The 27,490-nt window shown below is 39.7% G+C and overlaps 2 protein-coding genes and 2 long non-coding RNA genes across 5 annotated transcripts in view; 2 read left to right on the top strand and 2 right to left on the bottom strand.

The window, feature by feature from the left end:
- LOC125747555 (myosin heavy chain, fast skeletal muscle-like) overlaps positions 1 to 27,024 on the bottom strand; it is a 34,036-nt gene extending 7,012 nt beyond the window's left edge. The window contains exons 1-21 of one of the 2 annotated variants that reach the window (XM_049022905.1): positions 26,982 to 27,024; positions 5,444 to 5,656; positions 5,097 to 5,240; positions 4,854 to 5,010; positions 4,654 to 4,681; positions 4,447 to 4,558; positions 4,274 to 4,366; positions 4,115 to 4,178; positions 3,931 to 4,029; positions 3,748 to 3,851; positions 3,500 to 3,638; positions 3,299 to 3,417; positions 2,908 to 3,057; positions 2,634 to 2,804; positions 2,241 to 2,547; positions 2,041 to 2,108; positions 1,866 to 1,953; positions 1,251 to 1,368; positions 1,014 to 1,137; positions 779 to 915; positions 112 to 367 (exon numbers count right to left, since the gene is read on the bottom strand). In XM_049022905.1, the coding sequence (XP_048878862.1) occupies positions 112 to 367; positions 779 to 915; positions 1,014 to 1,137; positions 1,251 to 1,368; positions 1,866 to 1,953; positions 2,041 to 2,108; positions 2,241 to 2,547; positions 2,634 to 2,804; positions 2,908 to 3,057; positions 3,299 to 3,417; positions 3,500 to 3,638; positions 3,748 to 3,851; positions 3,931 to 4,029; positions 4,115 to 4,178; positions 4,274 to 4,366; positions 4,447 to 4,558; positions 4,654 to 4,681; positions 4,854 to 5,010; positions 5,097 to 5,240; positions 5,444 to 5,644 (2,679 nt within the window). In that variant the 5' untranslated portion in view covers positions 5,645 to 5,656; positions 26,982 to 27,024. Of the gene's footprint in view, positions 1 to 111; positions 368 to 778; positions 916 to 1,013; positions 1,138 to 1,250; positions 1,369 to 1,865; positions 1,954 to 2,040; positions 2,109 to 2,240; positions 2,548 to 2,633; positions 2,805 to 2,907; positions 3,058 to 3,298; positions 3,418 to 3,499; positions 3,639 to 3,747; positions 3,852 to 3,930; positions 4,030 to 4,114; positions 4,179 to 4,273; positions 4,367 to 4,446; positions 4,559 to 4,653; positions 4,682 to 4,853; positions 5,011 to 5,096; positions 5,241 to 5,443; positions 5,657 to 6,383; positions 6,427 to 26,981 lie in introns of those variants that run through there. The other variant, XM_049022904.1, reaches the window with a different exon arrangement.
- On the top strand, positions 111 to 21,311 carry LOC125747563 (uncharacterized). Its single transcript, XR_007399330.1, has 2 exons — positions 111 to 204; positions 21,210 to 21,311. It is a non-coding gene; the product is annotated as an uncharacterized LOC125747563 (long non-coding RNA).
- Positions 4,933 to 6,881, top strand: LOC125747565 (uncharacterized). The gene is made up of 3 exons (XR_007399332.1): positions 4,933 to 5,024; positions 6,366 to 6,442; positions 6,606 to 6,881. It is a non-coding gene; the product is annotated as an uncharacterized LOC125747565 (long non-coding RNA).
- LOC125747553 (myosin heavy chain, fast skeletal muscle-like) lies at positions 13,176 to 27,267 on the bottom strand. The gene is made up of 41 exons (XM_049022903.1): positions 27,243 to 27,267; positions 26,982 to 27,024; positions 26,057 to 26,269; positions 25,705 to 25,848; positions 25,445 to 25,601; positions 25,245 to 25,272; positions 25,025 to 25,136; positions 24,852 to 24,944; positions 24,693 to 24,756; positions 24,509 to 24,607; positions 24,326 to 24,429; positions 24,077 to 24,215; positions 23,876 to 23,994; positions 23,478 to 23,627; positions 23,204 to 23,374; positions 22,811 to 23,117; positions 22,611 to 22,678; positions 22,436 to 22,523; positions 22,220 to 22,337; positions 21,983 to 22,106; positions 21,751 to 21,887; positions 21,117 to 21,372; positions 20,746 to 20,988; positions 20,485 to 20,661; positions 20,258 to 20,403; positions 20,061 to 20,151; positions 19,600 to 19,989; positions 18,558 to 18,684; positions 18,351 to 18,469; positions 17,337 to 17,533; positions 17,066 to 17,249; positions 16,782 to 16,947; positions 16,530 to 16,654; positions 15,762 to 16,070; positions 15,476 to 15,679; positions 15,252 to 15,377; positions 14,977 to 15,147; positions 14,672 to 14,776; positions 14,469 to 14,564; positions 13,702 to 13,833; positions 13,176 to 13,301 (listed from the first exon to the last, which is right to left on the bottom strand). Exons 3-41 carry the CDS (start codon positions 26,255 to 26,257, stop codon positions 13,284 to 13,286), a joined length of 5,805 nt encoding a protein of 1,934 aa, XP_048878860.1. The 5' UTR covers positions 26,258 to 26,269; positions 26,982 to 27,024; positions 27,243 to 27,267; the 3' UTR covers positions 13,176 to 13,283.
- Positions 27,268 to 27,490: the final 223 nt, after the last annotated feature.

Raw genomic sequence — 27,490 nt, 5'->3', positions numbered from 1 at the left:
TCATTTTTTCAAGTTGTACAATCAAAATTCCACAGTACTAAACAGTTTTTACCAGTCATTATGGTTAGAGTATTTTTATATCTCTATCACAAAATCAGATGATTTACATACTGATTGCACTTGTAACTGCAGGTCATTCTTCTCCTGCAGCAGGGCAACCATTTTCTCCTCTAGCTCCTTCTTCTTGGCCAGTGCTTTTGCCAGGTCTTCTTTGGTTTTCCCAAACTCCTCCTTCATGTTGGCCATTTCCTTCTCAGCTTCTGCGCTCTTCAGGAGTGGCTTGATCTTGAAGTACACTTTCATCCATGGCCAGGTTTTCACATTCATGAATGAGCGAATGTTGTACTGGATGCTGTAAATGGACTCTCTGAAACAAGATCACAGGAGAACTTAGGCAGTCTGCCCAATTTTTACAGATTATCCATATCTAGTTCAAAAAGACACATCGTAATAATTGCTGAAATAACTAGCAACTACTCAGTGCAGCATTTTGCTACATATCCATCCATCTATGCATCGTTTTATGGCTTTTCCCGGCCAGGGTTTCCCGGGGAACCTTGAGGCTGATAAGCATGGGGCACATGGCTGAGGTACACCCAGAATGGGATGCAACTCCATAAAAGGCCACATCAACATGGAAATTCACATACGCAGTCACACGCAGCAGACATTTTAGAGACTATTCTGTATGCATGTGTTTGGACTGTGAGAGAAAAAGTACCCAGAAGAAAACCTAGAAACTCAGGGTGCAAACATTCTAATGCATTTAATAATTTACCTCCTCTCCATCATTTTTACAAACTCCCGTCTCATGAGGTATCCACGGCACAGGGCCTGAGTCATGGTGACCAAAGTAGCCAGTTTCTCATCTCGCATCTCCTCCAGTTGACCCAACAGACCAGCTTTAAAGAACACCTGGCAACCGATGTAGTAGATATTAGGTAAATAACAGGATTATGAATCCTGCAATGTGTGTTAGAAATAGTATAACACAGATATCTTCAGCCTTTTACCTTGGTGTGGCCAAACTTGTACTGAGTGTGGTCGACATCAATTGAACCCAAGAGCTTCTCTGAAGCCTTCTTGTTATCAATGAACTGTCCTTCCGGAATCACACTGGCATTCAGGACTTTGTATCTATGATTTATATTTAGCTGTTATTAGTTATACCTCTTTTTACAAATGACATTTAATTAGAAAAGCTATTCTCTTTATATAATAATCCATGAAAGAGAAGTGTGTGGAATGACCTCTGCTTGAAGTCACCATAGAGGATTCTGCTGGGGAAACCCTTTCTGCAGATCCTGATACCTTCCAGCACACCGTTACACCTCAGCTGATGGATAACCAGGAAGTTCTCCATCAGACCTGGAGGACAAATGCAATAAAAGGAATTATACATAAAATCAGACTATACAACAGTTCACAACAAATCTGCCAACAAATCTGATTGAACAAGAGGTGTTCTGTAAGTGCTGTTATCAGAGTATAACCATCCTTGGACATTTCACATCCGATGTATCACTCCGATTTAGAGGTGTATCTAAACAACGTTACTTAAACTTAAAACTTAAATGATGCAAAGTCGTTGTAAGTGAGTGAGCTGTGTTGTGCTAGAATGTTTGTGTGGATTGGCAACAGCTGACTAGTGGGAACCTTTTTTGTGGTGGCCTGTAAATGCTGACATAAATAATCCATCAAAGTATTATCTGTTGTGGCTTATTACTGTTACCTACTAAATGTTACTCAATGAACCATTGTATAAAAGCAATAACATACTCTAAGTCACGCGGTTGTACCCCATGGCTGTGATTTAGTATTAGGCACCAGGCCACCGGTAATGTAATGTGCAGTGCTGGTCAAACCTGGTGTCTTTGATTCGTTTGGAATCAGGCAGCGCACAAAGTGAGGGTGAGTGCTCCTCAGGTTGGTCATCAGCTTGCCCAGATTCTCCTGTAGGATGACAGGATGTATCATTGACATAAGATGGAGGCATATATAGATATTGCAGACAGTAACTGATTACAATATGTACTGTACCCTGAACAGAGCAGACACAGTCTGGAAGGAGCCACCCTTCTTCTTGCCTCCCTTCTTGCCACCACCCTCTGTTTACATATAAAAGGTTTTTCATCATGATCTAATTTATTGATGCATATATCATTATGATTTTCAGTCTTCCTGCTCCTGTTATCTAAATCCTTTCTACAGTATATATACAAATTTTAAATTGTAAATACCGTCTCCTGCACCATGTGATGCATACAAAAAGGCCAGTAATTTCAGCGCAGACTTCTGGTAGAGTTGCACAACAGAGTCATTCAGAGGATCCTTGTTCTTGTCCAGCCAGCCGGCGATGTTGTAATCCACAGTGCCAGCATAGTGCACCAGGGAGAAGTGGGCCTCAGCCTTGCCTTTGGCAGGCTTGGGCTTCTGAAATGCATTACATTTGCCCAGATGCTGGTCATACAGCTTGTTTTTGAAGCTTGTGTCTGTAGCCTTGGGGAACATGCACTCCTCTTCAAGGATGGAGAAGATGCCCATTGGCTGTTGGAGACACAACAGATTATTGATGCCTACTGAGGAGAAAAGGGAGGACTCTATTCACAAAGAACAATGTTTATGTCACATACCTTCTCAATAAGCTCAATGCAGGCAGCCAAGTCCATACCAAAGTCAATGAACTCCCACTCAATCCCCTCTTTCTTGTACTCCTCTTGTTCCAGCACAAACATGTGATGGTTGAAGAACTGTTGCAGTTTCTCATTGGTGAAGTTGATACACAGCTGCTCCAATGTGTTGAACTGATGTGAGAAACAGTACATTTTATTATATGCTTCAAATTACAGGTAAAATCATAATAAATGAAATGTCATTGTAGTATAAGCACTAATAATATCAACTCACATCAAAGATTTCAAAGCCGGCGATGTCCAGCACACCAATGAAGAACTGTCTCTGCTGCTTGGTGTCCAACATCTCATTGATGCGAATCACCATCCACAAGAACATTTTCTCGTAGACTGATTTGCAGAGGGCGCTAACGGAATTGTTCACCTAATTATAGTAAAAAGAATATGTATTTTTTCTAAACTCTCAGAAATGGATTTATACACTGCCATAGTAGCAGATAATCTCGTTTTCAACAGTTTTTTTAAATGAAATTTAATATTAACAATGCAATTAAAATGACATTTAACCCAGCTAGTGTCATTTTTTTTGCAGTAGAAGGTGCAAATTATACCAAACCTATTAAATATTCAACGAGTATATACAATGTAAACTCTGCATTCCTTACCTGAGGTACAGTCTGCCCTTTGGTCACAAACTCATTCCCGACCTTCACTCTGGGGTAGCACAGAGCCTTCAGCATGTCAGCTGAGTTCAGGCCCATGAGGTAGGCGATTTTATCGGCCACTGAAATACGAACAATATGTTTGGTTAATGATCTATATCATTGGGTAAATTATTTTGTGGTTGAGGTTATCATATCAGTTACCTTCAGTGCCATCAGGTTCTGCCTGCTCCTCTCTCTGCTTCTGCTTGAACTTCATGTTCCCATGATGCATCACTGCTCCAGTCAGTTTGTAGATGCCTATTTTCTCCTCAGCATTAAAGCCCAAGATGTCAATGGCAGTCTGCATAATTCAGAACAGAAACATGATTTTAATTCCAAGAATGCTAAGACAGATTGCTCTTATTATTGTGTGGTTGGAAGAACATGATGTTCATTAACCATTTACTCACATCTGTAGCTATAAATTCTTCAACGTCATTGATACTTTTAACAGCAATCTCCCCTTGACTGATCATGGGGTAGTCGTATGGATTGGTGGTGATCAGAAGTGCCTCTGTAAAGATGAAGAAAACATTCACAGATGTAATCTGCAGGTACAAAACCCCAGTTTACCCCAGACACTGGGTACATACCAAGCAGCTCTGGTTTGTGGCCTGTCATAAGTTGATAGAAGATGTGGTAGCTTCTCTCAGCTGACAGCTGGAAAGTGACTCTTGACTTTTCCAGCAAATCTGTCATTAGGAGTTTAATTTATGTTAATTTCACATTTTGTGCTGAATTAAATTGAAGTAAATCATTTGGGAGATGAGAACTTACAAGTTTCAATATCAGCTGAAGCCAGTTTCCCTGTTTGCCCAAAATGGATTCTGATGAATTTACCCTGGGATGCAATGAAAGTATTGAAATTTTTAAAAAGTCATTTTGCAGCTAATTCTGGGAGTGAAATTTCAGGAAAAATTAGATTAAATAACTTACAAAACGAGAGGAGTTGTCATTCCTCACAGTCTTGGCATTACCATAAGCCTCCAGCAGAGGGTTCGCTGCAACGATTTGATCTTCCAGGGAACCCTACAGGAGACACTGGAGCATTAAGACTCTTGCTTCTGTATGTATGTTCCTTATTCATAGTCCTTGCTTTTCTCTCTCACCTGCATTTTTCCAGGAACAGGCTCAGCTTTTTTCTTGTCTGAAGCACCAACTGTGGCAAAGTACTGGATGACACGTTTGGTGTTCACAGTCTTTCCTGCACCGGATTCTCCACTATGGGTGAGTTTGGTAAATAGACTCAGGTATAAGGCATGTTTTGGATTTCAAGCTGTTCTTTGTTTTAGGTTAGATGGCATTGATATACTTACGTAATCAAGACTGACTGGTTCTCACGATCTACAAGAATAATTAGGAAATGTGTTGTTTTATGTTTTGTAACAATGCATAGTTTTCACCCCTAAATAATCACATTGCATAACTAGAAAATCTGTACATGTAAAATATCCAATTTCTAATGACTCCTTATTATACTAAAAATCACTTGATTCTCTTTTTGGGTTATTCATACCTGTGTGCATGAACTGAAAGGCATTGTCAGAGATGGAGAAGATGTGGGGAGGAGCTTCAATTCTCTTCTTGCCCCTGTAGCCGCCCACAACAACAGCATCGTACACTGGGAGCCACTTGTAGGGGTTCACAGTGACACAGAACAGCCCGGAGTATGTCTGCAATACAGCAAGTAAATATTTATTCATACATGTACTTCTTTATATGAAAGGACACATAAAACATATTTAATGGAAAAACCCACGTAGATCATCCAGGCTGCGTAACGCTCTTTGAGGTTGTACAGCACAGCGGGCTCATTGAGGTGGGTCATCATGGCCATGTCCTCAATTTTATCGTACTTTGGAGGGTTCATGGGGTGAATGTCATCCTCCTTAACTGTAATGGTCTGGTTTAAGAAGACACAGAGATTTGTTCCGAAATGTAGGCAAAGTTACAGACCTTTCAAATAAAATTGAATTAATTATGTTATGTACAACACTGGTAGTGATTACCATGAGCATAATTCAAATAAGACATTTTAAAATGTAAAGCTTAATAATTTGTACTAATGGTCTATAAGTAATCTGTTAGGTACACAGTTGCACTTACTTGCCCACACAAAGTCTTCACAGTGGCTTTGCCCCCCTCTCTACTTTGAAGAACCCCTTTGAGGTACATCTCCTTTGGTTCAGCCACAAAATAGGATGTTTTGGCATCAAAGGGTTTGCTCTGGGCCTCAATCCTCTCTTTCTCTGGCTTCCGGAGGTAAATGGCCGCCGGACCAAAACACTCCATTTCCCCATCACCCATGGTGGCGGTTTACTGTAGAAGAAGATGGTCGAAATTAGTACAGATTTTAAATTATTTGAGTGTTCGCTGTATACTCAATGATTATGTTTGAAATGGATATCTGACACTTAGCTTCAGGATAACTGTATTTACTAAAATATTTTTTATATTTGTTTTTATGACTACTATTTAATAGGTGACTACTGTTTGTAGTATAACTACTTATCTATTGCATGTTCACATTGATAACTAGATCTTGTCTTTCAAACCCATCAGTATGTTTAAGATTATTTTATCTCTCGGCATTAGACAAAATATTTAGTATTACCCCTCCTATAAACGTCTTACCTTAGTTATAAATCGCACCCTAGTGCTGACGTGTTCTACTTTAGGCCTAAATTCTCATAATTGTTTTCAGCTACTTCTTGTAGTTTTTATATGGATTTTGAAATGTATATGCACTCTGCTGGAAATCAGTTAATTTCCTATTAAAATATATTTTACGAATTTTATGACTTACTTTCAGGTTCGACAATGGTGTTTTTAGAAATAAGTAAATTAAGGATTTTCAGCTGGTGTCTTTTGTGTGGTTTACCTGTATGGATTAGGGATCTGCTCAGTTATAGTGGCAGATAATTCTACGGTGGGTCTAGTGACTGAATTGTCCTCAGATGCAATTGTGTGATTGTGATTCGCCACATGCTGTACTGTTCTCTTCCTTATTATCACGCTGTTAATAAAGGGAGCAGCTGCTATTTACCTCCTTGGACGACAACACAGAAGAGTAGAATCTGGGCGGGAATCTGAAAAACATTATTGGTAATTTTCTTATCACAGCTAGCATTAGTAGTATTGCATTTTACAGAAGGATGGCATCATTTAGTTATTATACCAGACAAATTAGGGCTTTTACTTGGAATCTGATTTTAAAAAAGTGTAACTGTGCTCTGGATAATGAATTGTCTCAATGGCCCAAATTTAGGATTGGATTGGATGCAGCATCACATTAAGATTCACTCACCTGTGCTGGATGCCTAACAGTTCAGAGAAGATTCTGGAGCTGCTGCTTTTATAGAGACATGAGTGGTTGCTCAGCAGAAGGTTCCTGCTGTATTTGGGCATGTGTTTTCACACACTAACTGCTATCCTTACTGCTGTACGAAGAGAAGAGAAATTATTTTTAGCTCATAAACATAAGGGTTTTATTATAAGGAAGTTGCCTGTTTTGATTTTTGTATTAAAAAAATAGTGGATTAAATATGGATTAAATAATATCTGTGTGTCTCTGATCCTTTTACAGTTCCTCTTTGTAAATTGTTAGAATTTTTACCGGAGTTTTGTTTGCTCATTTAACTATTCCTGTCAATATATTTTTGCAATAATTATATAAATCATATATTATAATATCTTGAACTTTACAGATATGCATATCTTCTCTTGATTCTGAGAATCTTATTAGCAGCTTTGGCACAGGCAGAGCAGAGCCTAATGCCACATACGTTCTAATGCGTTCTGCATTTATCACAAATTTTCTGCCTATATAATTATCTATATAATTATGTAAATCGAACAATAAAAACAGCACAGCATTCACACCAGTTTTTTTTTATTTGGTGAATAACCATGTTGAATAATGAAAAATAGGTTTGTTACACCACAACTGAGGTTGTCGAATCTAAGTAATTTAAATTGTATTTCCTTTGCCTTCTAAACACTTTCACTTATATTTTTCCTTTATCATCACGTCAGAAAATGTGTGGAGACTCACAAATTCATCCAGTTTTGATGTGTTTTTACACATATTTAATATTTTTATAATCTATTTCTCTCATAAAATATATTGCTTATGAGATATATTGCAGTTATTAGTCATTGCTTGTGTCAAAGTCCCTGCATTGATACTGTTTGTTTATAGCTGCCAGCACTCGGTATTTTCACTGACCTGCAAGCTAGAGCTTTAGAGAAACATGTCAGCCATATAAGTCAATATGAATATCACTGTTACCGTCAAACTACTATTAATACTGCAAAGATATTTGAAATGATTATTCATTATACAGAATCAAAATAATGGCAAATTATAAATTGCCTTACTGAGATCTAATTCTTAAATTCAGTCTTTAAGGGGAATTTCAAGAAGCATAGCATTGCTTTACTTTCTATAAACCAGATGGGAAAACTTTATCATTTGTACTTCAGAAGTAGCACTGCAGCATGACCTCATTCTTTCAGGCAAGTATATATGGCAACAAGGGATCTGGTTAAACAATCCTGTTATTGGATTTGTCCTCTGGTGGGACGGTTTTCCTTCAGACTGGTGATATGATACGGGCAAATGAAGACGGGGGAGTATTAAAAATTCTGGAGTGATTACACATGTGACAAAGTGGGATCAGGTCATATACCCCATAAAATGTCACACCTGATATCCTACTCACAGCTGTGTGTTCTTATTAGGACAAAATACAAATATAGCTGCTTGATCAGCTTGGTTGTCAAAGGACCTCTGTCACTGTGTTGTGATGTTTATTGTGAATTTGTATCAAACCTACTTTGATATACGGCAGTGTGGAAGCTCGGGTCGCTTAGATGTTGGGTTTCGAGGAATATCATGCTGAAAAGTAAGTGACCTTTTTGGCTGAAATTTCTTTGAAATAGAAAATGAACTACATTTGTGTTTTTGATTGTTGTGGAATGATTGTGTAATGTTACTATGACTAATGCAGTTCTTTAATATGATTCTATGTCCTTGCTGTATGTGCTTTGGTTTTCAGATTTTATCAATTAACAAATTAACCCCAAATATCCATCCAGGCATGCATCCTTTTTCCATCTTCTTAGTCAGGACTTCGGGGATCCTGGTGCCTTTACCAGGCAGTAGAGGGTACAGAGGAAGGGACATCCCTGATGGTATGCCAGTGCAATCCAGGATGCATAATGCATGCACAATCACACATTGCAAGCGGCTTTGGACTGCGGGAAGAAACCTATACAACCGAGCGAGAATACACACACACGTACACGCATAGCGAGAATACATGCACACACATGTGCACACACATAGCGACAATACATGCACACAGAGTGAGGATATATAATAATGCTAATCGATACTTTATTGAACCCTTGGGGAAGTTGTCTTTTTGATGCTTCCCTCAACTTGCTCTTTGTAGAGTAAGTTGTCCAGGAAGAGCAGCCACCTGTTGGGGCACCCAGGGAGCTATACATGTATGTGTATATATACACCCAGGGCCTTGCTCACGGAACTGCAGACATGCTGACGCTGGGCTTGAACCGGCGACCTTCTGATTGCAGGCATACAGGCTTAGCCCGCATACATGTATAACGAGAACGCATACACACACACACGTGCACGCATAGCCAGAATACACACACACAGATATACACGCAAAGGTGTTTGTATTCATATATTTGTGTGGACTGTTCATTCAATTCTATAGGAAATACCCTAATCCCAACTATGACAACCGCGGACATGCGACTATTTATAATGTGAAAAGCGATCTTCAGGTGAGGGCGGCACTACACACCCCCGATGCAGGTAAAACAAAGTAAGGTGACATGGTTTATTTTTTGCCGATTTAACCTAATTTTAAAAACTTTAATACTTCCGACAGTTGACGTTTTGAAAAGAAGACAGATTACGGATTTAGTCAGCGTTTTTTTTTTTTTTTTTTATCTTTCTACAATAAGATTTCAGCGAGTTATGAATTGAAATACATGAGAAAAATTCGTGGCATGGCCGACGATGCCGCCGACTACAGAGTGTTAAAACATCGTGATGCATGGTTTCCTATGCTAACACACAGATCATAAATTACGGGACGCAAAATTGGTGATACAAATCTGTTAACATGGAAATGCGTAGCTGAATTACCCTGCTAAACCAGACACACAACACATGTGGGCACACGTAGTTATGTATCTGAATGACTCAGCCATCTCACATGCATCTTTGCCCAGATATGAGAGGGAAACATTATTTCCTGAAATTCAGGATATTTAGTTCCCCCTGCTGAAGCAGACATGCAGCAACTCTGAACCTCAGAGCTGATAGCAATAGTTTCTAAGCATGTCTTTGAATCTGTCATACTTCCATAGACAGTGAGGGTTAGGGGACAACTAGAAGTCATTCAGTGACATGATTAAATTCTTATAAATTGTTGCTATCAGTTCTGATGTCCAGAGTTGCTGCATGTCTGTTTTAGCAGGAGGACCCAGATATTCAAGTCTTAAGGTAATAATCTTCCCCTTTCCTATCTATACACAAATGTACTAAAAGGACGCATTTCCATGTTAACAGATTTGTATCACCAGTTTGCCGTCCTGTAATTTCTGATCTGTGTGTTAGCATAGGAAACCATGCATCATGAGGTTATAGTAGAACTGGATTGTTTTAGTGGGTACAAAGATATCACTGTCAGCTGTTGCTAAATGTAGATAAATGCAATGTTGGCCTACAATTAAGTCAGAATTAGAATAAACAATATTACATCGATTGTCATGCATACTATTCATGGTGCCCTACAAACAGTACTTTCGTTTTCTTCATTTTGCAAGCAAACACCTATTACCAGCAATTCAGTTACCTTTAAACAATGCACAAATATTGGAAAGACAGGCGATGTTTCTGCGTAAATGGCTAGTTTCCCTCAGCACATTAAAGACATTAAGGAAGACATTAAAGAAATGAAGAAAGACAATAACACGACAGGTAAACCGTATAAAAACAATTAAAGTGGTGGGTGACGTCATGGTATCAAATCAGTGCACAACATAGGGGAACATGGGGGAACTGAATTTCCCGTAACACCGGCCGCGTCAAGAGAAAAAAAACATTGAAAGCCTATGGAAGCTGCCCAAGCCGACACGATTCACAACGCTTTTATAATTCTCCATAAAACACTAAAATCCTGTTTTTTCCAGAGATCCCATTTTTAATAATGCAATCATTTTTAATATTCATATGCGCTAGTGGTTCATGTTTTGAGACAAATTTAACACCGAGCAAGTGGGTGTTGTCCAGAAATGAGCTCCAACAGAGTATGGGTTCTCTGCTCACGGACGCATATACGAACGCATGGTTCGGGTTTTGAGACTAATTTAACACAGAGTAAGCTAGCGGGTGTTGTGCAGCTTTAAGTAAATTTATTTTATCTGCTTAAACGCCCCTGAAATCGTGTTTTTTTTTTTACAATCAGTTCTTTCTGATGAATTTTGGTGATTTGGGGATCATTTTATGAATCATGACACCACGTGGATTCCCTGCTGCACAAAATCGACTTCACACATGCATGAAGTCCACTGTAGTGCGCACATGTCTAATCGTAATTTACCGCATATCTAAGCAAAACATTGTTATTAATAAACATGCATAGTGTTCTATAGACGTTCCAGATTGTCCATAGTTTTCTTACCTGCAGAAAACTTCGTTTATAGAAGCAGTGGCCAAATCCCAGCAGTGCTGCATCCTGGCCTGCAGGCATCCGCCGTCTTGTCTTTCCAGACTAGTTTCATGCAGGAATTGTTGTTGCCTTTAGCTTTCACACTCATGCCCATATGAGGGTAATCCCATAAAGAGGTCTAGCAGGACTTTTGTTTTAAAACCAAGTCATATAGAAGATAATCAAATTTAAATGGATATCCACTACAGTGGACACTATGCATGAATGAGTTAAAGTGTGGCCTATGCTAGCAGGATAGCGGGCCTTAAGGTACGCAGCGAATACAATGTTTAGTTGGTGCAACTTATTTCCCCATTCGGTATTGCTTTTTTTCTTTTTACAGTATTATTGAAGCAAAGTACATTTCCCATGGTACAATAAGCCCAGCATTGTATTTGCTAACAAAGTTAATCGATTCAGTTACAGACCCTAGGAGGACTCCTCCTTTGAGTCTGGTTCCTCTTAAGATTTTTTCCTGCTACGTTTTTCCTTGCCCTTATCGCCTCTGGCTTGCTGTATGTTGCAAATGTAGGGATTGGGCATGAATAATGTAAAGTGCTTTGAGGCAATGTAATGCTTAAATGCGCTATACAAATTGAAATGAATTGGATACAGGATACGGCGTTTAGTCTCAAAACCCGCGCACATAAGAACCATGTGCATGTATGAGAATCCATCCTCTGTACGCGCTCGTGCTGCAAAACACATGCAAAAAAGCAATAATATATGGCTGCAGCCACCTTTCTCAGGCCCTGCTGCTTTCAGACCCCTTCCAGTTGTGTGGACGCATCTGCAGACAACAGGGAAACACGTTCTTCATCCATTTCACGAGTTTTCAAAGTGAAGTTGATCTGTTTAACGTGATTGGAAAAAAATGCCCTACGCATATATTTGTGCATGATCTGTTTCACGATTGTCAACGTATTATAAATCTAAACATTTAATTTCTTCATTTTATTTTTTCCCTGTTCAAAGTCTTACTTTTTATGCATAAAAATTCATACAAAAAAAACGTAAATAGCATTTTTTATTGATATCAGTTGTCTTCGATAACTTGTCAAAGTCATGCATGGATATTTATTGATCATATAAAATCAAGCATTATTTTAGTTATAACATTTTCGGTATTATAATCATTTGGAAACGTCTACATGAAATACATTTACATCAGGATTAAAATAATACTGAAGCAATGTCTGTGGTGTACGGTCACGACAGAGGAGACAGACCCCGTAATGCAGTGCCCAACTGGCTTAATGATCAAATTAGAAACAAGCAGGGTCAAAGGGAGAATCCGAAGTCGTGGTCGTGGGGTAGGCAAGGGGTCGGTGTCCAGGAAGGTCAGTCCTACGTGGAGTGATGGGACAAGACGACGATGGGAAGGGGGACACGAAGCAGATGGAGGAGCAGGGCAGGATGGAGCAGGACGGTAGGGCAGGCAGGAGAAGGCAGGTGGATGGAACAGGCGAGACAGGCAGGGCAGGCGGAACAGCAGGGCTGAACACAGCAGGCAGGGCGATCGGGGAAAACAATGGACAGAAAATTGTTCTGTATGGCACATTAAAACAAAGGCAACAATACTTCGCAATGAGACTAGAACTTTGACAGCTTTATGACACAGAGTGATTAGCTGACAATTGCCTGCTGGTGCTCAGTCCCACCATTGTGGGTGTAACAATGTAGTTTCATGATGAACATTTTATTCATTTATTTTACTCTGTTTTGCGCGTGCAGGGACATAAGAGTAGTGAAGCTTGAGAATGGCAAATTGTTCTGACGATGCAGATAACTGACCTGTTATACACTGTAATTTCTTGCATTTTAAAATATCTTCCAGTCTACAGCAAAATATGTATGTATGATACCAAAGCCATTTCCCATGACAATTTGTCACACTGTTTTCAGTGCTAGTGGAAATGTGGTCTCTTGTTAAATTTTAGATGAAAAATTTAATGAACACAATGGCATAAGAATTTTAGTTGCCTTTAAAATGGTCCAAGAGTGCTTCAAGTTCTAAAAAGAATTAATGATCGGTTTCAGTGTTTTAAAAGTGATCAGTAGACATATTAATGAAAAAAATTACCAGGTTTTTTGCAGACATGAACTTTATTGACAATTTTTTTGCAGAAAGACAGTTTACAAGAAAGTCATATTATATGGTTTCTTGTTACTTTGTCTCAGGCTGTTTTCATCCCTCATTCGGCCTCCTTGCCCTTTAAAGAAATAAGACAATCAGTTAGAATGCTTTAGATTCTTTCCTGTTTTCACAGTTATACTAATACAGTTTATTATGCAGTAAACATTAAAAATCTCTGGTAAATACCTCTCTAATACATTCAATATTATAATGGTATAGAGTATGTGGAGCTAGCACAGTCGATGAGCACTGTAGCCTCCCGCCTCCTGGGTTTAAATCCCCCCCATGACTGTGTGTATGAAGTTTATAGGTCCTCCCAGTGTCTGTGTGGGTCCAGCTGTCAGGTGGATTGGAGTCTCTAAATTGCTGAGAGTCAGTGTGGCAGACGGATATCCATGTGGGACGTACGCTGCCTTATACCTGACATCCTTAACCATAGAGTGCAGTGTGATAGGCATGACTGGAACTTTTTGTACCTTTCCAGCTTCACGGCTCTTGGCTCTCAGCTTGTTGACCTGAGACTCAGCGATGTCGGCACGCTCCTGGGCTTCCTCCATCTCATGCTGCACCTTCCTGAACCTGGACAGGTGAGTGTTGGCCTGCTCCTCCTGTACAGCAGTCAAAGACCTCATCAGTGAGTCAGCTTTCCTTTTAAATATAATTATACAAATTTAAACTTTTTATCTTTTAAGACAGTCTGGATAAGAAAAAACTAACAAGCTGAAGTTGAAATAAATTCTACTCTTTAAAGACTCAAAATAAAAAACATTTTAGAGATAATGTCTCAGTTCAGGATGCAAGTAATACAGTCATAATATTTCAACAGATGATCAGTGTTGTGTTGGACGGGACAGTGGACATGGGAACAGGGATCAGAGCAAAAACAAAGTGGGTTTATTCTAAATCAAAATATGGGAAAACGCAGGGAAGCTCAAAACTAGGACTCACAACTAAACTAACAGAGATAGCAACTTCAATGTTAGGACTGGGGAGTACAGGACTGGGACGCACTTATAACAGGGACTAACGAGGGAGCACAAAAAAAGGCAGCTGTAGTGAATCACAGAAGGGTAGAAATGAGAAGTAAGACAGATACGGAATATATGTGGCTCAAAACAGAAGGATCGGCTTGGCAGGACTTCATAATGATCAGAATGACTTTCATGCAAATTTTGTGGAAACCATATTATGGCTCAGCTTTGGAATGAGGAAATTAGCATCTTATATAGAAAATGATACTTACAGCTTCCTCAGCCTGTCTCTTGTAGGACTTCACTTTCAGCTGCAGCTTGTCCACCAGATCCTGCAGTCTGTTCACATTCTTCTTGTCCTCCTCAGTCTACAGAAAGTATAGATTATTAGATACCTGCAGTCCTCACTGTACTGTCTGCCATGTTTCTGTAAAAATTTATATAAAGGTTTAAACAAACATATATAAAAATCTACCTGGTAGGTAAGCTCCTTGACCCTCCTCTCGTATTTCCGGACACCTTTAACAGCATCGGCTCCACGTCTCTGTTCAGCTTCAACCTCAGATTCCAGCTCACGTACCTTAAATGTAGAATTTGAGATTTTTTTCCTGTGGCTTTCTCAAATATTTGTCAAATGGTAAAGCAGTAATATGCCAATAATGTACAAAATATCTACAACGTAAGTCCATCAATTTCTTTCTCCATTTCACTTCAAAGTTACCAAATAATAAGAGGTTAGTAGTCTTCTCATAAACACAGTTTATCAATTGTATTGCTCACCCTGGCTTCCAGTTTCTGGAGCTGTTTCTTTCCACCCTTCATGGCCAGGCTCTCAGCCTCATCCAGACGGTGCTGTAGGTCCTTCACTGTGACCTCGAGGTTCTTCTTCATCCTCTCCAGGTGGGCGCTGGTGTCCTGCTCCTTCTTCAGCTCCTCTGCCATCATGGCAGCCTGAATGGTTAAGCCGCAATTGTTGTTTACACAAATGATGCTGGATCTGCATATTGTACTGTTTTATGGTCTCAAAGTAATTTTTCTTTTAATACGTGACTCACATCAGTAATGGCCTTCTTGGCCTTCTCCTCTGCATTTCTGGCTTCCTGAATGGCATCGTCCACCTCACCCTGGACCTGAACAAGGTCACCTTCAAGCTTCTTCTTGGTGTTAATCAGACTGGTGTTCTGAAGGACATTGATGTATTTTCATTATACCATACACAACTTAATTATAACAATGACTCCATAGTGACCATACATAACGTCTGATGTATTCAACATACCTGGGAGTGCAGCAGTCCAACACGCTCACTGGCATCGACCAGCTCCTGCTCGGCCACTTTGCGGCCTCTCTCTGTCTGCTCCAGAGCAGCCCTCAGCTCCTCAGTCTCAGCCAGCATCAGAGTGTTCCTGCGCTCCACCATGGAAACCTGCTCCTTCATGTCCTCCTGTCCCCTTATGGCTTCATCAAGGTGCAGTTGGGCATCCTGTAGAATAACATGACTTCCATTATCTTCTTACTGAGAGATACACTCTTCCCTTTTATTGTCAAGATAACTGTATACATACCTTAAGCTGTCCCTGGACATTTCTCAGTTGTTTCTGGGACTCAGCAGCCTGACGATTGGCATGGCTGAGCTGAATCTCCATTTCATTGAGGTCTCCCTCCATCTTCTTCTTGACCCTAAGGGCATCATTTCTGCTCCTGACTTCTGCATCCAAAGTGCTCTGCATGGAATCAATGACCCTCTGGCTGTTCCTCTTGATCTGCTCCATCTCCTCATCTTTCTCAGCCAGCTTCCTGTCAATTTCACCCTTGACCTGGTTGAGCTCCAGCTGGACACGTAGGATCTTGGACTCCTCATGCTCCAGGGTGCCCTGTGAAAGTAAATGATGAAAAATATATGTAATACCTCATGTACCCCAGCATTTTTTTTTGTTATTTTGTGGTACTACTGATAAAGCACTTCTTTACAGTATACAGTGTGCAGTTAGAGTACGGAATAGTTGTCATGTTAGTGTTGCAAGAGCTAAAACCTTGGGTTCCTTTTAGTCAGAGTAAGATAAGATTTTACAAGCTAAAATCTGAATTCTCCCAAATGAGCTTGATGGGCTGAATGGCCTCCTCTTGTTTGTAAAATTATCTTATATCTTCTTATATTCTTATTTTTTATGGGTGTGACAGAGATTTTGTGCCTCATGAAAGCTTGTCGTATTGGTCCCCCAACCCAGACCAATCCAATTATTTTTTTATATTTTCAGGGCCCTGGTCAGTCAGGGGCCCTAGGAATCATCCTAATAGTCCTAATTTCTCCCCCAACTTTACGGTCCGATTACCTCAGCTTCCTCTAGAGCAGTCTGGATTTCTGTCTTTTCTGTCTCTACTGTCTTCTTGGCCTTCTCAAGCTCATGGATGGTCTTTCCAGTCTCACCGATTTGTTCAGTCAGGTCTGAGATCTCCTCTGAAGAGTAAACGAATAGATATTATTATGGAAGAAAATTAATCTAATTAATAAGCTTCAGTAATAGGGTATAATTAATCTAATTTTCATGGAGTTTGTGTCTATTAAAATCAGTGTGGAAACATACGCTGCAGGTTCTTGTTCTCTCTCTTCATGGTCTCCAGGTGGTCCAGAGTTTCCTCATAGGAGTTCTTCATCTTGAACAGTTCAGTGCTGAGAGAACGGGCCTCTTTCTGAGCCCCTTCCAGCTCTGCCTGACTTTCCTCATACTTCTGTTTCCATTCTGCCAGGACCTAGAAAATATTGAACACAAAATGAAGTTGAAGGCAGGTAGTTAGCATTAGAAGTAAATTTCTCCTTCTTGTTTATGCTGGCAAACTGGCAGGGAATTCTCTCGATATATTTGTTTACCTTGTCAAAGTTTCTCTGCTTCTTATCCAGATTAGCAGCCAAAGAGTTTGCCCTCTCTACATCGATCATGAGGTCCTCCACCTCACCCTGCAGTCTCTGTTTGGTCTTCTCCAGAGAAGCACATTTGGCATTGACGGCCTCAATAGATTCCTCTGCATCCTGTAGACGCTGAGCAAGCTTTTTCCTGCGGAGAGTCAAATTTTTGTTTCACTGAAATGACTTTTACATAAATTTATGGAGTTAAGTGAAGATGTAGAATCAGTGTGGTTACTTGGCCTCCTCAAGCTCCTCAGTACGCTGGATGGCATCAGTCTCATATTTGGTCCTCCACTGAGCCACCTCACTGTTGGCCTTGGACATTCCACGCTGCAGTTCAGCCTTGGCCTCCTGCTCCTCCTCATATTGCTCTCTGAGGAGGTCACAGTCATGGCGGGCTGATTGCACAGCGTGGGCCAGAGCGTTCTTGGCCTTAAAATGGAAAAAAATTAAGAAAAAAAACAGTATGAATACATTGTTTCTTGGGCCGTCACTATCAATTATACCAAATATCTAGTGAATAATCTGATGATTACACCAAGTACCCATAGTGGCACTGTGTGAGAAACCTCAATAAGGTTTGCACAAAGCACAATGTTAAAATATTGAATTGGCATTTCATGCTTACGTAATTGTTGCATAGCAATGACTGCAGTAGTCTGCTGGGTTCAAACCATGTATAAGTTGCACAAAAAAAAATCTCAATCACTAGAAACAAAACTTAGCAAACTTTGCAAATTTAATCATGGTTTCCTGTGAAAATGATGTAGTAGATGTTAAAAAGGAAAATCAGTCTAATGTTTTGCGACACTGCTTGTTATATGCACCCTGCATGTAATCATAATTATTCTCGTCCTTGTTGTTGTACTCAGTCATGGACCATGTCGTACGTTTATGAGAAATTAAACAACCATGAGTGAAGTGGAACAAGGGAAACAAGAACTGGCCAGGAAAAGAGATTCATCTTCAGGTTTATGGTAATATTCTGTATCGCATAGCATCATTGAGTTTTTATATGAAATGCTTCCACACAACTGATGCTTTCGCTCTTTATTTGGACCCTCCTGCTCTGCGCTGTCTTCATTCTACTATATTTCTGAGTAACTGAGAAAGAAATTTTGAATCGATGCCTTTTAATAATCGAGTTTAATTGATTAATCATGATGGCTTTTCAATCAATATTAATATGAAGGGATACCTTTTACTTGTCTTGCTTATTGCTAAACTTAAGAGCTACAGTTGTAGTTACCTTGACTTCCTCTTCTGTATGCCTCTTGAGCTCCTCAATCTGCTGTGTGTAGGCCTGTTTACCTCTAGTCAGCTGGGAAACAAGAGCTTCTTTCTCCTCAAGCTGCCGACCAAATTCACCTAAATATACAAATGAAGCAAAATCATAATATTTATGTTGCATTTCTCTTGATATTTATTGCTTAAACGATGTCTGTATTTTACCTACCATTCTCAGTCTGGAGTCTTGCTCTCTGTGCACTCATGTCATTTAGCTGGCGAACATTTTCATCATTCTTTGACTTGAGTTCACTTAGTTGATCTTCAAGGGTGCGGCACATTTTCTCCAGGTTGGCCTATGGGATTTTTTTTTTTATTATTAAAAATGCATGATGTCCACAAATCAGCTTTATCCTTCTGAGGTCGAGGGGTAGGGAACACACTTCCACTGACTGGGGCATGGGCACACATTTCATTCAGTATCATAAACTTAATTCATGGCAAATAAATAATTTGTTATATATTTGATCTGGCAATAAACTAATCGTAATCTTAGAGTACTTTGTAAATATGCCAGATTTATGTGAAGTTTGTAATTTGACATCAAAGTATAGACATTGCAAAATGCAGTTTGGAACACTTTCAGAAACATTACAAAAGTACATAGTAAGCAATGGTGGAAGTTTGTTTTGATCCCAGATATCTGATCACCAAAGTCTTGGCTACATGAAGAGGACTAAATGGTGTAGTTGCAACATTCAGTTGGATAAATAAATAAGTGTCACTATTTCTGGGCTCCATTCATTGAATATGTAGCAACTTTCATATGTATGCATGAGCCATTCACACCTGGCTACATCCTCTCCCCCCTTTTATAGTGCTGATGGAGATGTATCTGGATCACGTTTCACCGTTGTGCTGTTCATCAAATTACCATGCGAATGTGATTTGAATGAGCAGAAATTACGCTATTTATAATGCGAATAGCGATCTTCAGGTGAGGGCGGCACTACACGCCCTGATGCAGGTAAAACAAAGGAAGATGACATGGTTTCATTTTTTGCCAGTTTAACCTAATTTTAAAAACTAAAATATTTCCAACAATTGTCGTTTTGAAAAAAAAAAAAAACAGAATTTAGTCAGCGTTTTTTTCACATTTCTACAATACGATTTCAGCGAGTTATGAACTCATGAGAAAAATACGCGCCATCACCGATGATGCCGTCTACTCCAGAGGGTTAATTGCCTCAAACATCCTAGTTTCCTCGTACCTTTGATTTTGCAACGGCCTCCATGTTGCTGGTCAGGTCATCAATTTCCATTTTGTATTCACTCTTCTCCTTCTCCAGCTTCTGCTTGACACGTTGAAGGTTGTCGATTTGTTCTCCCAGCTCTGCTACACTGTCAGCCTGCTTCTTACGGAGGGCAGAAGCTGTAGCCTCATGCTGCAGGGTGGACTCTTCAAGATCACGGCGCAGCTTCTGGAACTCAGCCTCACGCTTCTTGTTCATCTCAATTTGAGCTGAGGTTGCACCACCAGCTTCCTCAAGCCTCTCACTGATCTCCTCAAGTTCCCTGGACAGATCAGCCCTCTGTTTCTCAACCTTGGCCCTGGCAGCACGTTCAGCCTCAATTTCTTCCTCCAGTTCCTCAATACGAGCCTGAAATACATAAGAGTGTGTTAGTTATACTACTAGATTGCTCCACATTGTTCATTTGAATTAGAGGTTACCTGGAGCTCTTTAATCTTCTTCTGAAGCTGAGCACCCAGTGACTGTTCATCCTCAATTTTGCTCAGAAGCTGGCTAGTCTCAAAGTCCTTCCTGTGGACAGCAATCACGCATTCTCAGTAATTAGTATGAGTTTTAAACTTGGGGAAAAACTATGGATTGAGGATTTCTTGTAGTTTTATTTTAGCAATGTTCTTACTTCTTTATCTTCTCCTCTGACTGCTGCTTATCATTCTCCAGGTCCATTATAGATTCCTGGGCAAGTTTCAGGTCTCCCTCAAGCTTTCTCTTGGCTCTCTCAAGATCCATGCGTAGCTTTTTCTCTTGTTCCAAAGAGCCTTCAAGCTACAGATAAAATCAAGTTATTGACCTGAAACATATTTTTTTTGGTATTGAGAGGCATAAAACACTTAATTATCTCCTTACATCATCCACTTGTTGTTCAAGCTTGGTCTTGGCTTTGGTCAGAGTATTGACTTTGTCTTCTTCTGCTTGGAGATCATCCAGGGTCTGCTGGTGTGATTCTTGGAGGGCTTTCTTCTCTTTGGTCAACTTGGCAAGGCTCTCATCCTGAGTGGCCATCTCCTCAGTCAGGTTTTTAACCTGAGAGGAAAGCATTCCATACTTGGTTACAAAGAGTTAAGGAAATAGTCAAATGTGTCATTTTCTTAATGATTTAACATTAACCTTGTTTTCTGTGGCATGTTTCTCCTTCTCCACTTTAGCCAAGGTCAGCTCCAAGTCATCAATGTCCTTCTTCAGCTCAGAGCACTCATCCTCCAGTTTCCTTTTCTTGGCAGTCAACTCTGCATTGATTTCCTCCTCATCCTCCAGCCTCTCATTTGTCTCTTTGAGTTTTGCTTCAAGCTGGATTTTACTTTTGATGAGACCCTCACACCTCTCCTCTGCATCTGAGAGATTTTCAGTTTCCTAAACGTAAAAATGAGTCATTTTTTCAAGTTCTACAATCAAAATTACTCTTTACTAAACAGTTTTTACCAGTCATTATTGTTAGAGTATTTTCATATCTCTATCACACAGTCAGATTATTTACATACTGATTGCACTTGTAACTGCAGGTCATTCTTCTCCTGCAGCAGGGCAACCATTTTCTCCTCCAGCTCCTTCTTCTTGGCCAATGCTTTTGCCAGGTCTTCTTTGGTTTTCCCAAACTCTTCCTTCATGTTGGCCATTTCCTTCTCAGCCTCTGCACTCTTCAGGAGTGGCTTGATCTTGAAGTACACTTTCATCCATGGCCAGGTTTTCACATTCATGAATGAGCGGATGTTGTACTGGATGCTGTAAATGGACTCTCTGAAACAAGAGCACAAGAGAACTTAGGCAGTCTGCCCACTTTGTACAGATTATCCATATCTAGTTCAAAATCACACTTTGTAATTAAATTAAACTGAATTTAAAATGTTCATGCTACTCAATGCAGAATGTTGTTACATATCCATCCATCTATACATCTTATGGCTTATCCCACTTTCCCAGGGGACCTTAAGGCTGGTAAGCAAAGGGGTCTCCAAACAAGGGCATTTCAACATGGAATTTTACATACACATTCACACACAGCAGACATTTTAGAGACTCACCTATATGCATGTGTTTGGACTGTGAGAGAAAAAGTACCCAGAAGAAAACCACGAGACTAAGGGTGCAAACATTCTAATGCATTTAACAATTTACCTCCTCTCCATCATCTTTACGAACTCCCGTCTCATGAGGTACCCACGGCACAGGGCCTGAGTCATGGTGACCAAAGAGGCCAGTTTCTCATCTCGCATCTCCTCCAGTTGACCCAACAGACCAGCTTTGAAAAACACCTGGTAACAGATGTAGCAGATATTAGGTAAATAACAGTTATTATGAATCCTGCAATGTGTGTTAGAAACAGACTCAGATATCTCCAGCCTTTTACCTTGGTGTGGCCAAACTTGTACTGAGTGTGGTCGACATCAATTGAACCCAAGAGCTTCTCTGAAGCCTTCTTGTTATCAATGAACTGTCCTTCCGGAATCACACTGGCATTCAGGACTTTGTATCTGTGATTTATGTTTAGCTGTTATTAGTTATACATCTATTTACCAATGATATTTCATTAGAAAATTTATTCTGTTTATAGAATAATCCATGAAAGAGAAGTGCGTGGAATGACCTCTGCTTGAAGTCACCATAGAGGATTCTGCTGGGGAAACCCTTTCTGCAGATCCTGATACCTTCCAGCACACCATTACACCTCAGCTGATGGATAACCAGGAAGTTCTCCATCAGACCTAAAGGATAGATCAAATTAAATTATTTATACATAAAATTAGAATGAACCTAGCGAAACTCCTTAAGCAGTTGATATAATGCACAGAGCTGTACAAACCTGGTGTCTTTGATTCGTTTGGAATCAGGCAGCGCACAAAGTGAGGGTGAGTGCTCCTCAGGTTGGTCATCAGCTTGCCCAGATTCTCCTGTAGGATGACAGGATGTGTCATTGACATAAGATGGAGGCATATATAGATATTGCAGACAGTAACTGATTACAATATGTACTGTACCCTGAACAGAGCAGACACAGTCTGGAAGGAGCCACCCTTCTTCTTGCCTCCCTTCTTGCCACCACCCTCTGTTTACATACAAAAGGTTTTTCATCATGATCTAATTTATTGATGCATATATCATTATGATTATCAGACTTCCTGCTCCTGTTATCTAAATCCTTTCTACAGTGTATATACAAGTTTGAAATTGTAAATACCGTCTCCTGCACCATGAGCTGCATACAAAAAGGCCAGTAATTTCAGCGCAGACTTCTGGTAGAGTTGCACAACAGAGTCATTCAGAGGATCCTTGTTCTTGTCCAGCCAACCGGCGATGTTGTAATCCACAGTGCCAGCATAGTGCACCAGGGAGAAGTGGGCCTCAGCCTTGCCTTTGGCAGGCTTGGGCTTCTGGAATGCATTACATTTGCCCAGATGCTGGTCATACAGTTTGTTTTTGAAGCTTGTGTCTGTAGCCTTGGGGAACATGCACTCCTCTTCAAGGATGGAGAAGATGCCCATTGGCTGTTGGAGACACAACAGATTATTGATGCCTACTGAGGAGAAAAGGGAGGAATCTATTCACAAAGAACAATGTTTATGTCACAAACCTTCTCAATAAGCTCAATGCAGGCAGCCAAGTCCATACCAAAGTCAATGAACTCCCACTCAATCCCCTCTTTCTTGTACTCCTCTTGTTCCAGCACAAACATGTGATGGTTGAAGAACTGTTGCAGTTTCTCATTGGTGAAGTTGATACACAGCTGCTCCAATGTGTTGAACTGATGTGAGAAACAGTACATTTTATTATATGCTTCAAATTACAGGTAAAATCATAATAAATGAAATGTCATTGTAGTACAAGCACTAATAATATCAACTCACATCAAAGATTTCAAAGCCGGCGATGTCCAGCACACCAATGAAGAACTGTCTCTGCTGCTTGGTGTCCAACATCTCATTGATGCGAATCACCATCCACAAGAACATTTTCTCGTAGACTGATTTGCAGAGGGCGCTAACGGCATTGTTCACCTAATCATTGCAAAAAGAATAGATTTTTTCTCTAAACTCTCATAGGTGTATTTACACATTACCATAGTAGCATTGTTAACCTTGTTTACAAAGAAGAGCAGCGTTTCTATGAGATATACTATTAATAATATAATTAAAATAAAATTTAACTCTTGTAGTGCCAATATCTTAGCAGTAGTAAGTGCAAATTATACCAATCCTATTAAATATTTACTGAGTACATACAATGAAAACTCTACATTTCTTACCTGAGGTACAGTCTGCCCCTTGGTCACAAACTCATTCCCGACCTTCACTCTGGGGTAGCACAGAGCCTTCAGCATGTCAGCTGAGTTCAGGCCCATGAGGTAGGCGATTTTATCGGCCACTGAAATACGAACAATATGTTTGGTTAATGATCTATAACTATGGGTAAATTACTTTGTGGCTGAGGGTATCATATCAGTTACCCTCAGTGCCATCAGGTTCTGCCTGCTCCTCTCTCTGCTTCTGCTTGAACTTCATGTTCCCATGATGCATCACTGCTCCAGTCAGTTTGTAGATGCCCAGTTTCTCCTCAGCATTAAAGCCCAAGATGTCAATGGCAGTCTGCATAATTCAGAACAGAAACATAAATTTAATTCCAAGACTGCTGAGACAGATTGCTGTTGTTACTTGTGTGGTTGGAAGAACATGATGTTCATTAACCATTTACTCACATCTGTGGCTATAAATTCTTCAACGTCATTGATACTTTTAACAGTAATCTCCCCTTGACTGATCATGGGGTAGTCGTATGGATTGGTGGTAATCAGAAGTGCCTCTGTAAAGATGAACAAAATATTTGCAGATGCAAACTGCAGGTACAAAACCCCAGGTTACCCCAGACACTGGGTACATACCAAGCAGCTCTGGTTTGTGGCCTGTCATAAGTTGATAGAAGATGTGGTAGCTTCTCTCAGCTGACAGCTGGAAAGTAACTCTTGACTTTTCCAGCAAATCTGTCATTAGGAGTTTAATTTATGTTAATTCATCATTTTGTGCTGAATTAAATAGAAGTAAATCATTTGGGAGATGAGAACTTACAAGTTTCAATATCAGCAGAAGCCAGTTTCCCTGTTTGGCCAAAATGGATTCTGATGAATTTACCCTGTAATATAATGAAAGTGTTGAAATTTTAAAATGGTCATTTTGCAGCTAATTCTGTGAGTGAAATTTCGGGAAAAATTAGATTAAATAACTTACAAAACGAGAGGAGTTGTCATTCCTCACAGTCTTGGCATTACCATAAGCCTCCAGCAGAGGGTTCGCTGCAACGATTTGATCTTCCAGGGAACCCTACAGGAGACACTGGAGCATTGAGACTCTTGCTTCTGTATATATGTTCCTTATTCATAGTCTTTGCTTTTCTCTCTCACCTGCATTTTTCCAGGAACAGGCTCAGCTTTTTTCTTGTCTGAAGAGCCGACTGTGGCAAAGTACTGGATGACACGTTTGGTGTTCACAGTCTTTCCTGCACCGGATTCTCCACTATGGGTGAGTATGGGAAATAGACTCAGGTATAAGGCATGTTTTGGATTTCAAGCTGCCCTGTTTTCAGTTTTGTTTAGTTTGGTTAGATAGCATTGAGATACTTACGTAATCAAGACTGACTGGTTCTCACGATCTACAAGAATAATTAGGAAATGTGTTGTTTTATGTTTTGTATCCATGCATAGTTTTCACTCCTAAATAATCACATTGCATAACTAGCAAATCTGTACATGTAAAATATCCAATTTCTAATGACTCCTTATTATACTAAAAATCACTTGATTCTCTTTTTGGGTTATTCATACCTGTGTGCATGAACTGAAAGGCATTGTCAGAGATGGAGAAGATGTGGGGAGGAGCTTCAATTCTCTTCTTGCCCCTGTAGCCGCCCACAACAACAGCATCGTACACTGGGAGCCACTTGTAGGGGTTTACAGTGACACAGAACAGCCCAGAGTATGTCTGCAATACAGCAAGTAAACATTTATTCATACATGTACTTATTTATATGAAAGGACCGATTTTGAAGAAAAACCAATAAAACCGATTTAAAAGAAATACCCACGTAGATCATCCAGGCTGCGTAACGCTCTTTGAGGTTGAACAGCACAGCGGGCTCATTGAGGTGGGTCATCATGGCCATGTCCTCCATTTTATCGTACTTTGGCGGGTTCATGGGGTGAATGTCCTCCTCCTTAACTGTAATGGTCTGATTTAAGGAGACACAGAGATTTGTCCCGAGATATAGGCAAAGTCACACAATAGACCTTTAAAATAAAAATGAATACATGAATCGCTTTACTTGCAAAACTGGTAGTGATTACCATAGTTCAAGTAGGACATATTTTAAAATGTAAATCTTAATAATTTGTACTAATGATCTGTAATTAATCTGTTAGGTACACAGTTGTACTTACTTGCCCACACAAAGTCTTCACAGTGGCTTTGCCCCCCTCTCTACTTTGAAGAACCCCTTTGAGGTACATCTCCTTTGGTTCAGCCACAAAATAGGCCGTTTTGGCATCAAAGGGTTTGTTCTGGGCTTCAATCCTCTCTTTCTCTGGCTTCCGGAGGTAAATGGACGCCGGGCCAAAACACTCCATTTCCCCATCACCCATGATGGCGGTTTACTGCAGAAGAACATGGTTGAAATTAGTACAGATTTTAAAATATTTGAGTGTTCGCTGTATAGTCGATTATTATGTTTGGCAGTTTGAAATTGATATCTGAGACTTGGCTTCAGCATAAATGTACTTACTAAAATAATTTTTATATTTATTTTTATGACTATTATTTAATAGGTGACTACGGTTTTTAGTATAACTACTACATGTTCACATTGATAACTAAATCTTTTCTTTCAAACCCATCAGTAAGTTTAAGAATGTTTTGTGTCTCGGTATTCGACAAAATATTTAGTATTACCCTTCCTACAAAAGTTTTACCTTAGCTATGAATCGCACCCTAGTGTTGAAGTGTTCTACTTTTAGGTCTGAATTCTCATATGTCCTTATTTTTATATGGATTTTGAAATTTACATGCACTCTGCTGGAAATCAGTTAATTTCCTATTAAAATATATTTTACAAATTTTATGACTTACTTTCAGATTACACAATGGTGTTTTTAGAAATAAGTAAATTAAGGATTTTCAGCTGGTGTCTTTTGTGTGGTTTACCTGTATGAATTAGGGATCTGCTCAGTTAGAGTGGCAGATAATTCTACGGTGGGTCTAGTGACTGAATTGACCTCAGATGCAATTGTGTGATTGTGATTCGCCACATGCTGTACTGTTCTCTTCCTTATTATCACGCTGTTAATAAAGGGAGCAGCTGCTATTTACCTCCTTGGACGACAACACAGAAGAGTAGAATCTGGGCGGGAATCTGAAAAACATTATTGGTAATTTTCTTATCACAGCTAGCATTAGTAGTATTGCATTTTACAGAAGGATGGCATCATTTAGTTATTATACCAGACAAATTAGGGCTTTTACTTGGAATCTGATTTTAAAAAAGTGTAACTGTGCTCTGGATAATGAATTGTCTCAATGGCCCAAATTTAGGATTGGATTGGATGCAGCGTCACATTAAGATTCACTCACCTGTGCTGGATGCCTAACAGTTCAGAGAAGATTCTGGAGCTGCTGCTTTTATAGAGACATGAGTGGTTGCTCAGCAGAAGGTCCCTGCTGTATTTGGTCATGTGTTTTCACACACTAACTGCTATCCTTACTGCTGTACGAAGAGAAGAGAAATTATTTTTAGCTCTTAAACATAAGGATTTTTTCATTAAGAAATTACCTGTTTTGAATTGTGCATTAGATAAAACTCTTAGTATATTATATATGGA

Source organism: Brienomyrus brachyistius, chromosome 8, assembly GCF_023856365.1.
Source record: "Brienomyrus brachyistius isolate T26 chromosome 8, BBRACH_0.4, whole genome shotgun sequence".
NCBI classification, from domain to species: Eukaryota; Metazoa; Chordata; class Actinopteri; order Osteoglossiformes; family Mormyridae; genus Brienomyrus; species Brienomyrus brachyistius.
The sequence above is the reverse complement of the archived record's forward strand: the minus strand, read 5'-3'. Positions and strand labels throughout refer to the sequence as shown.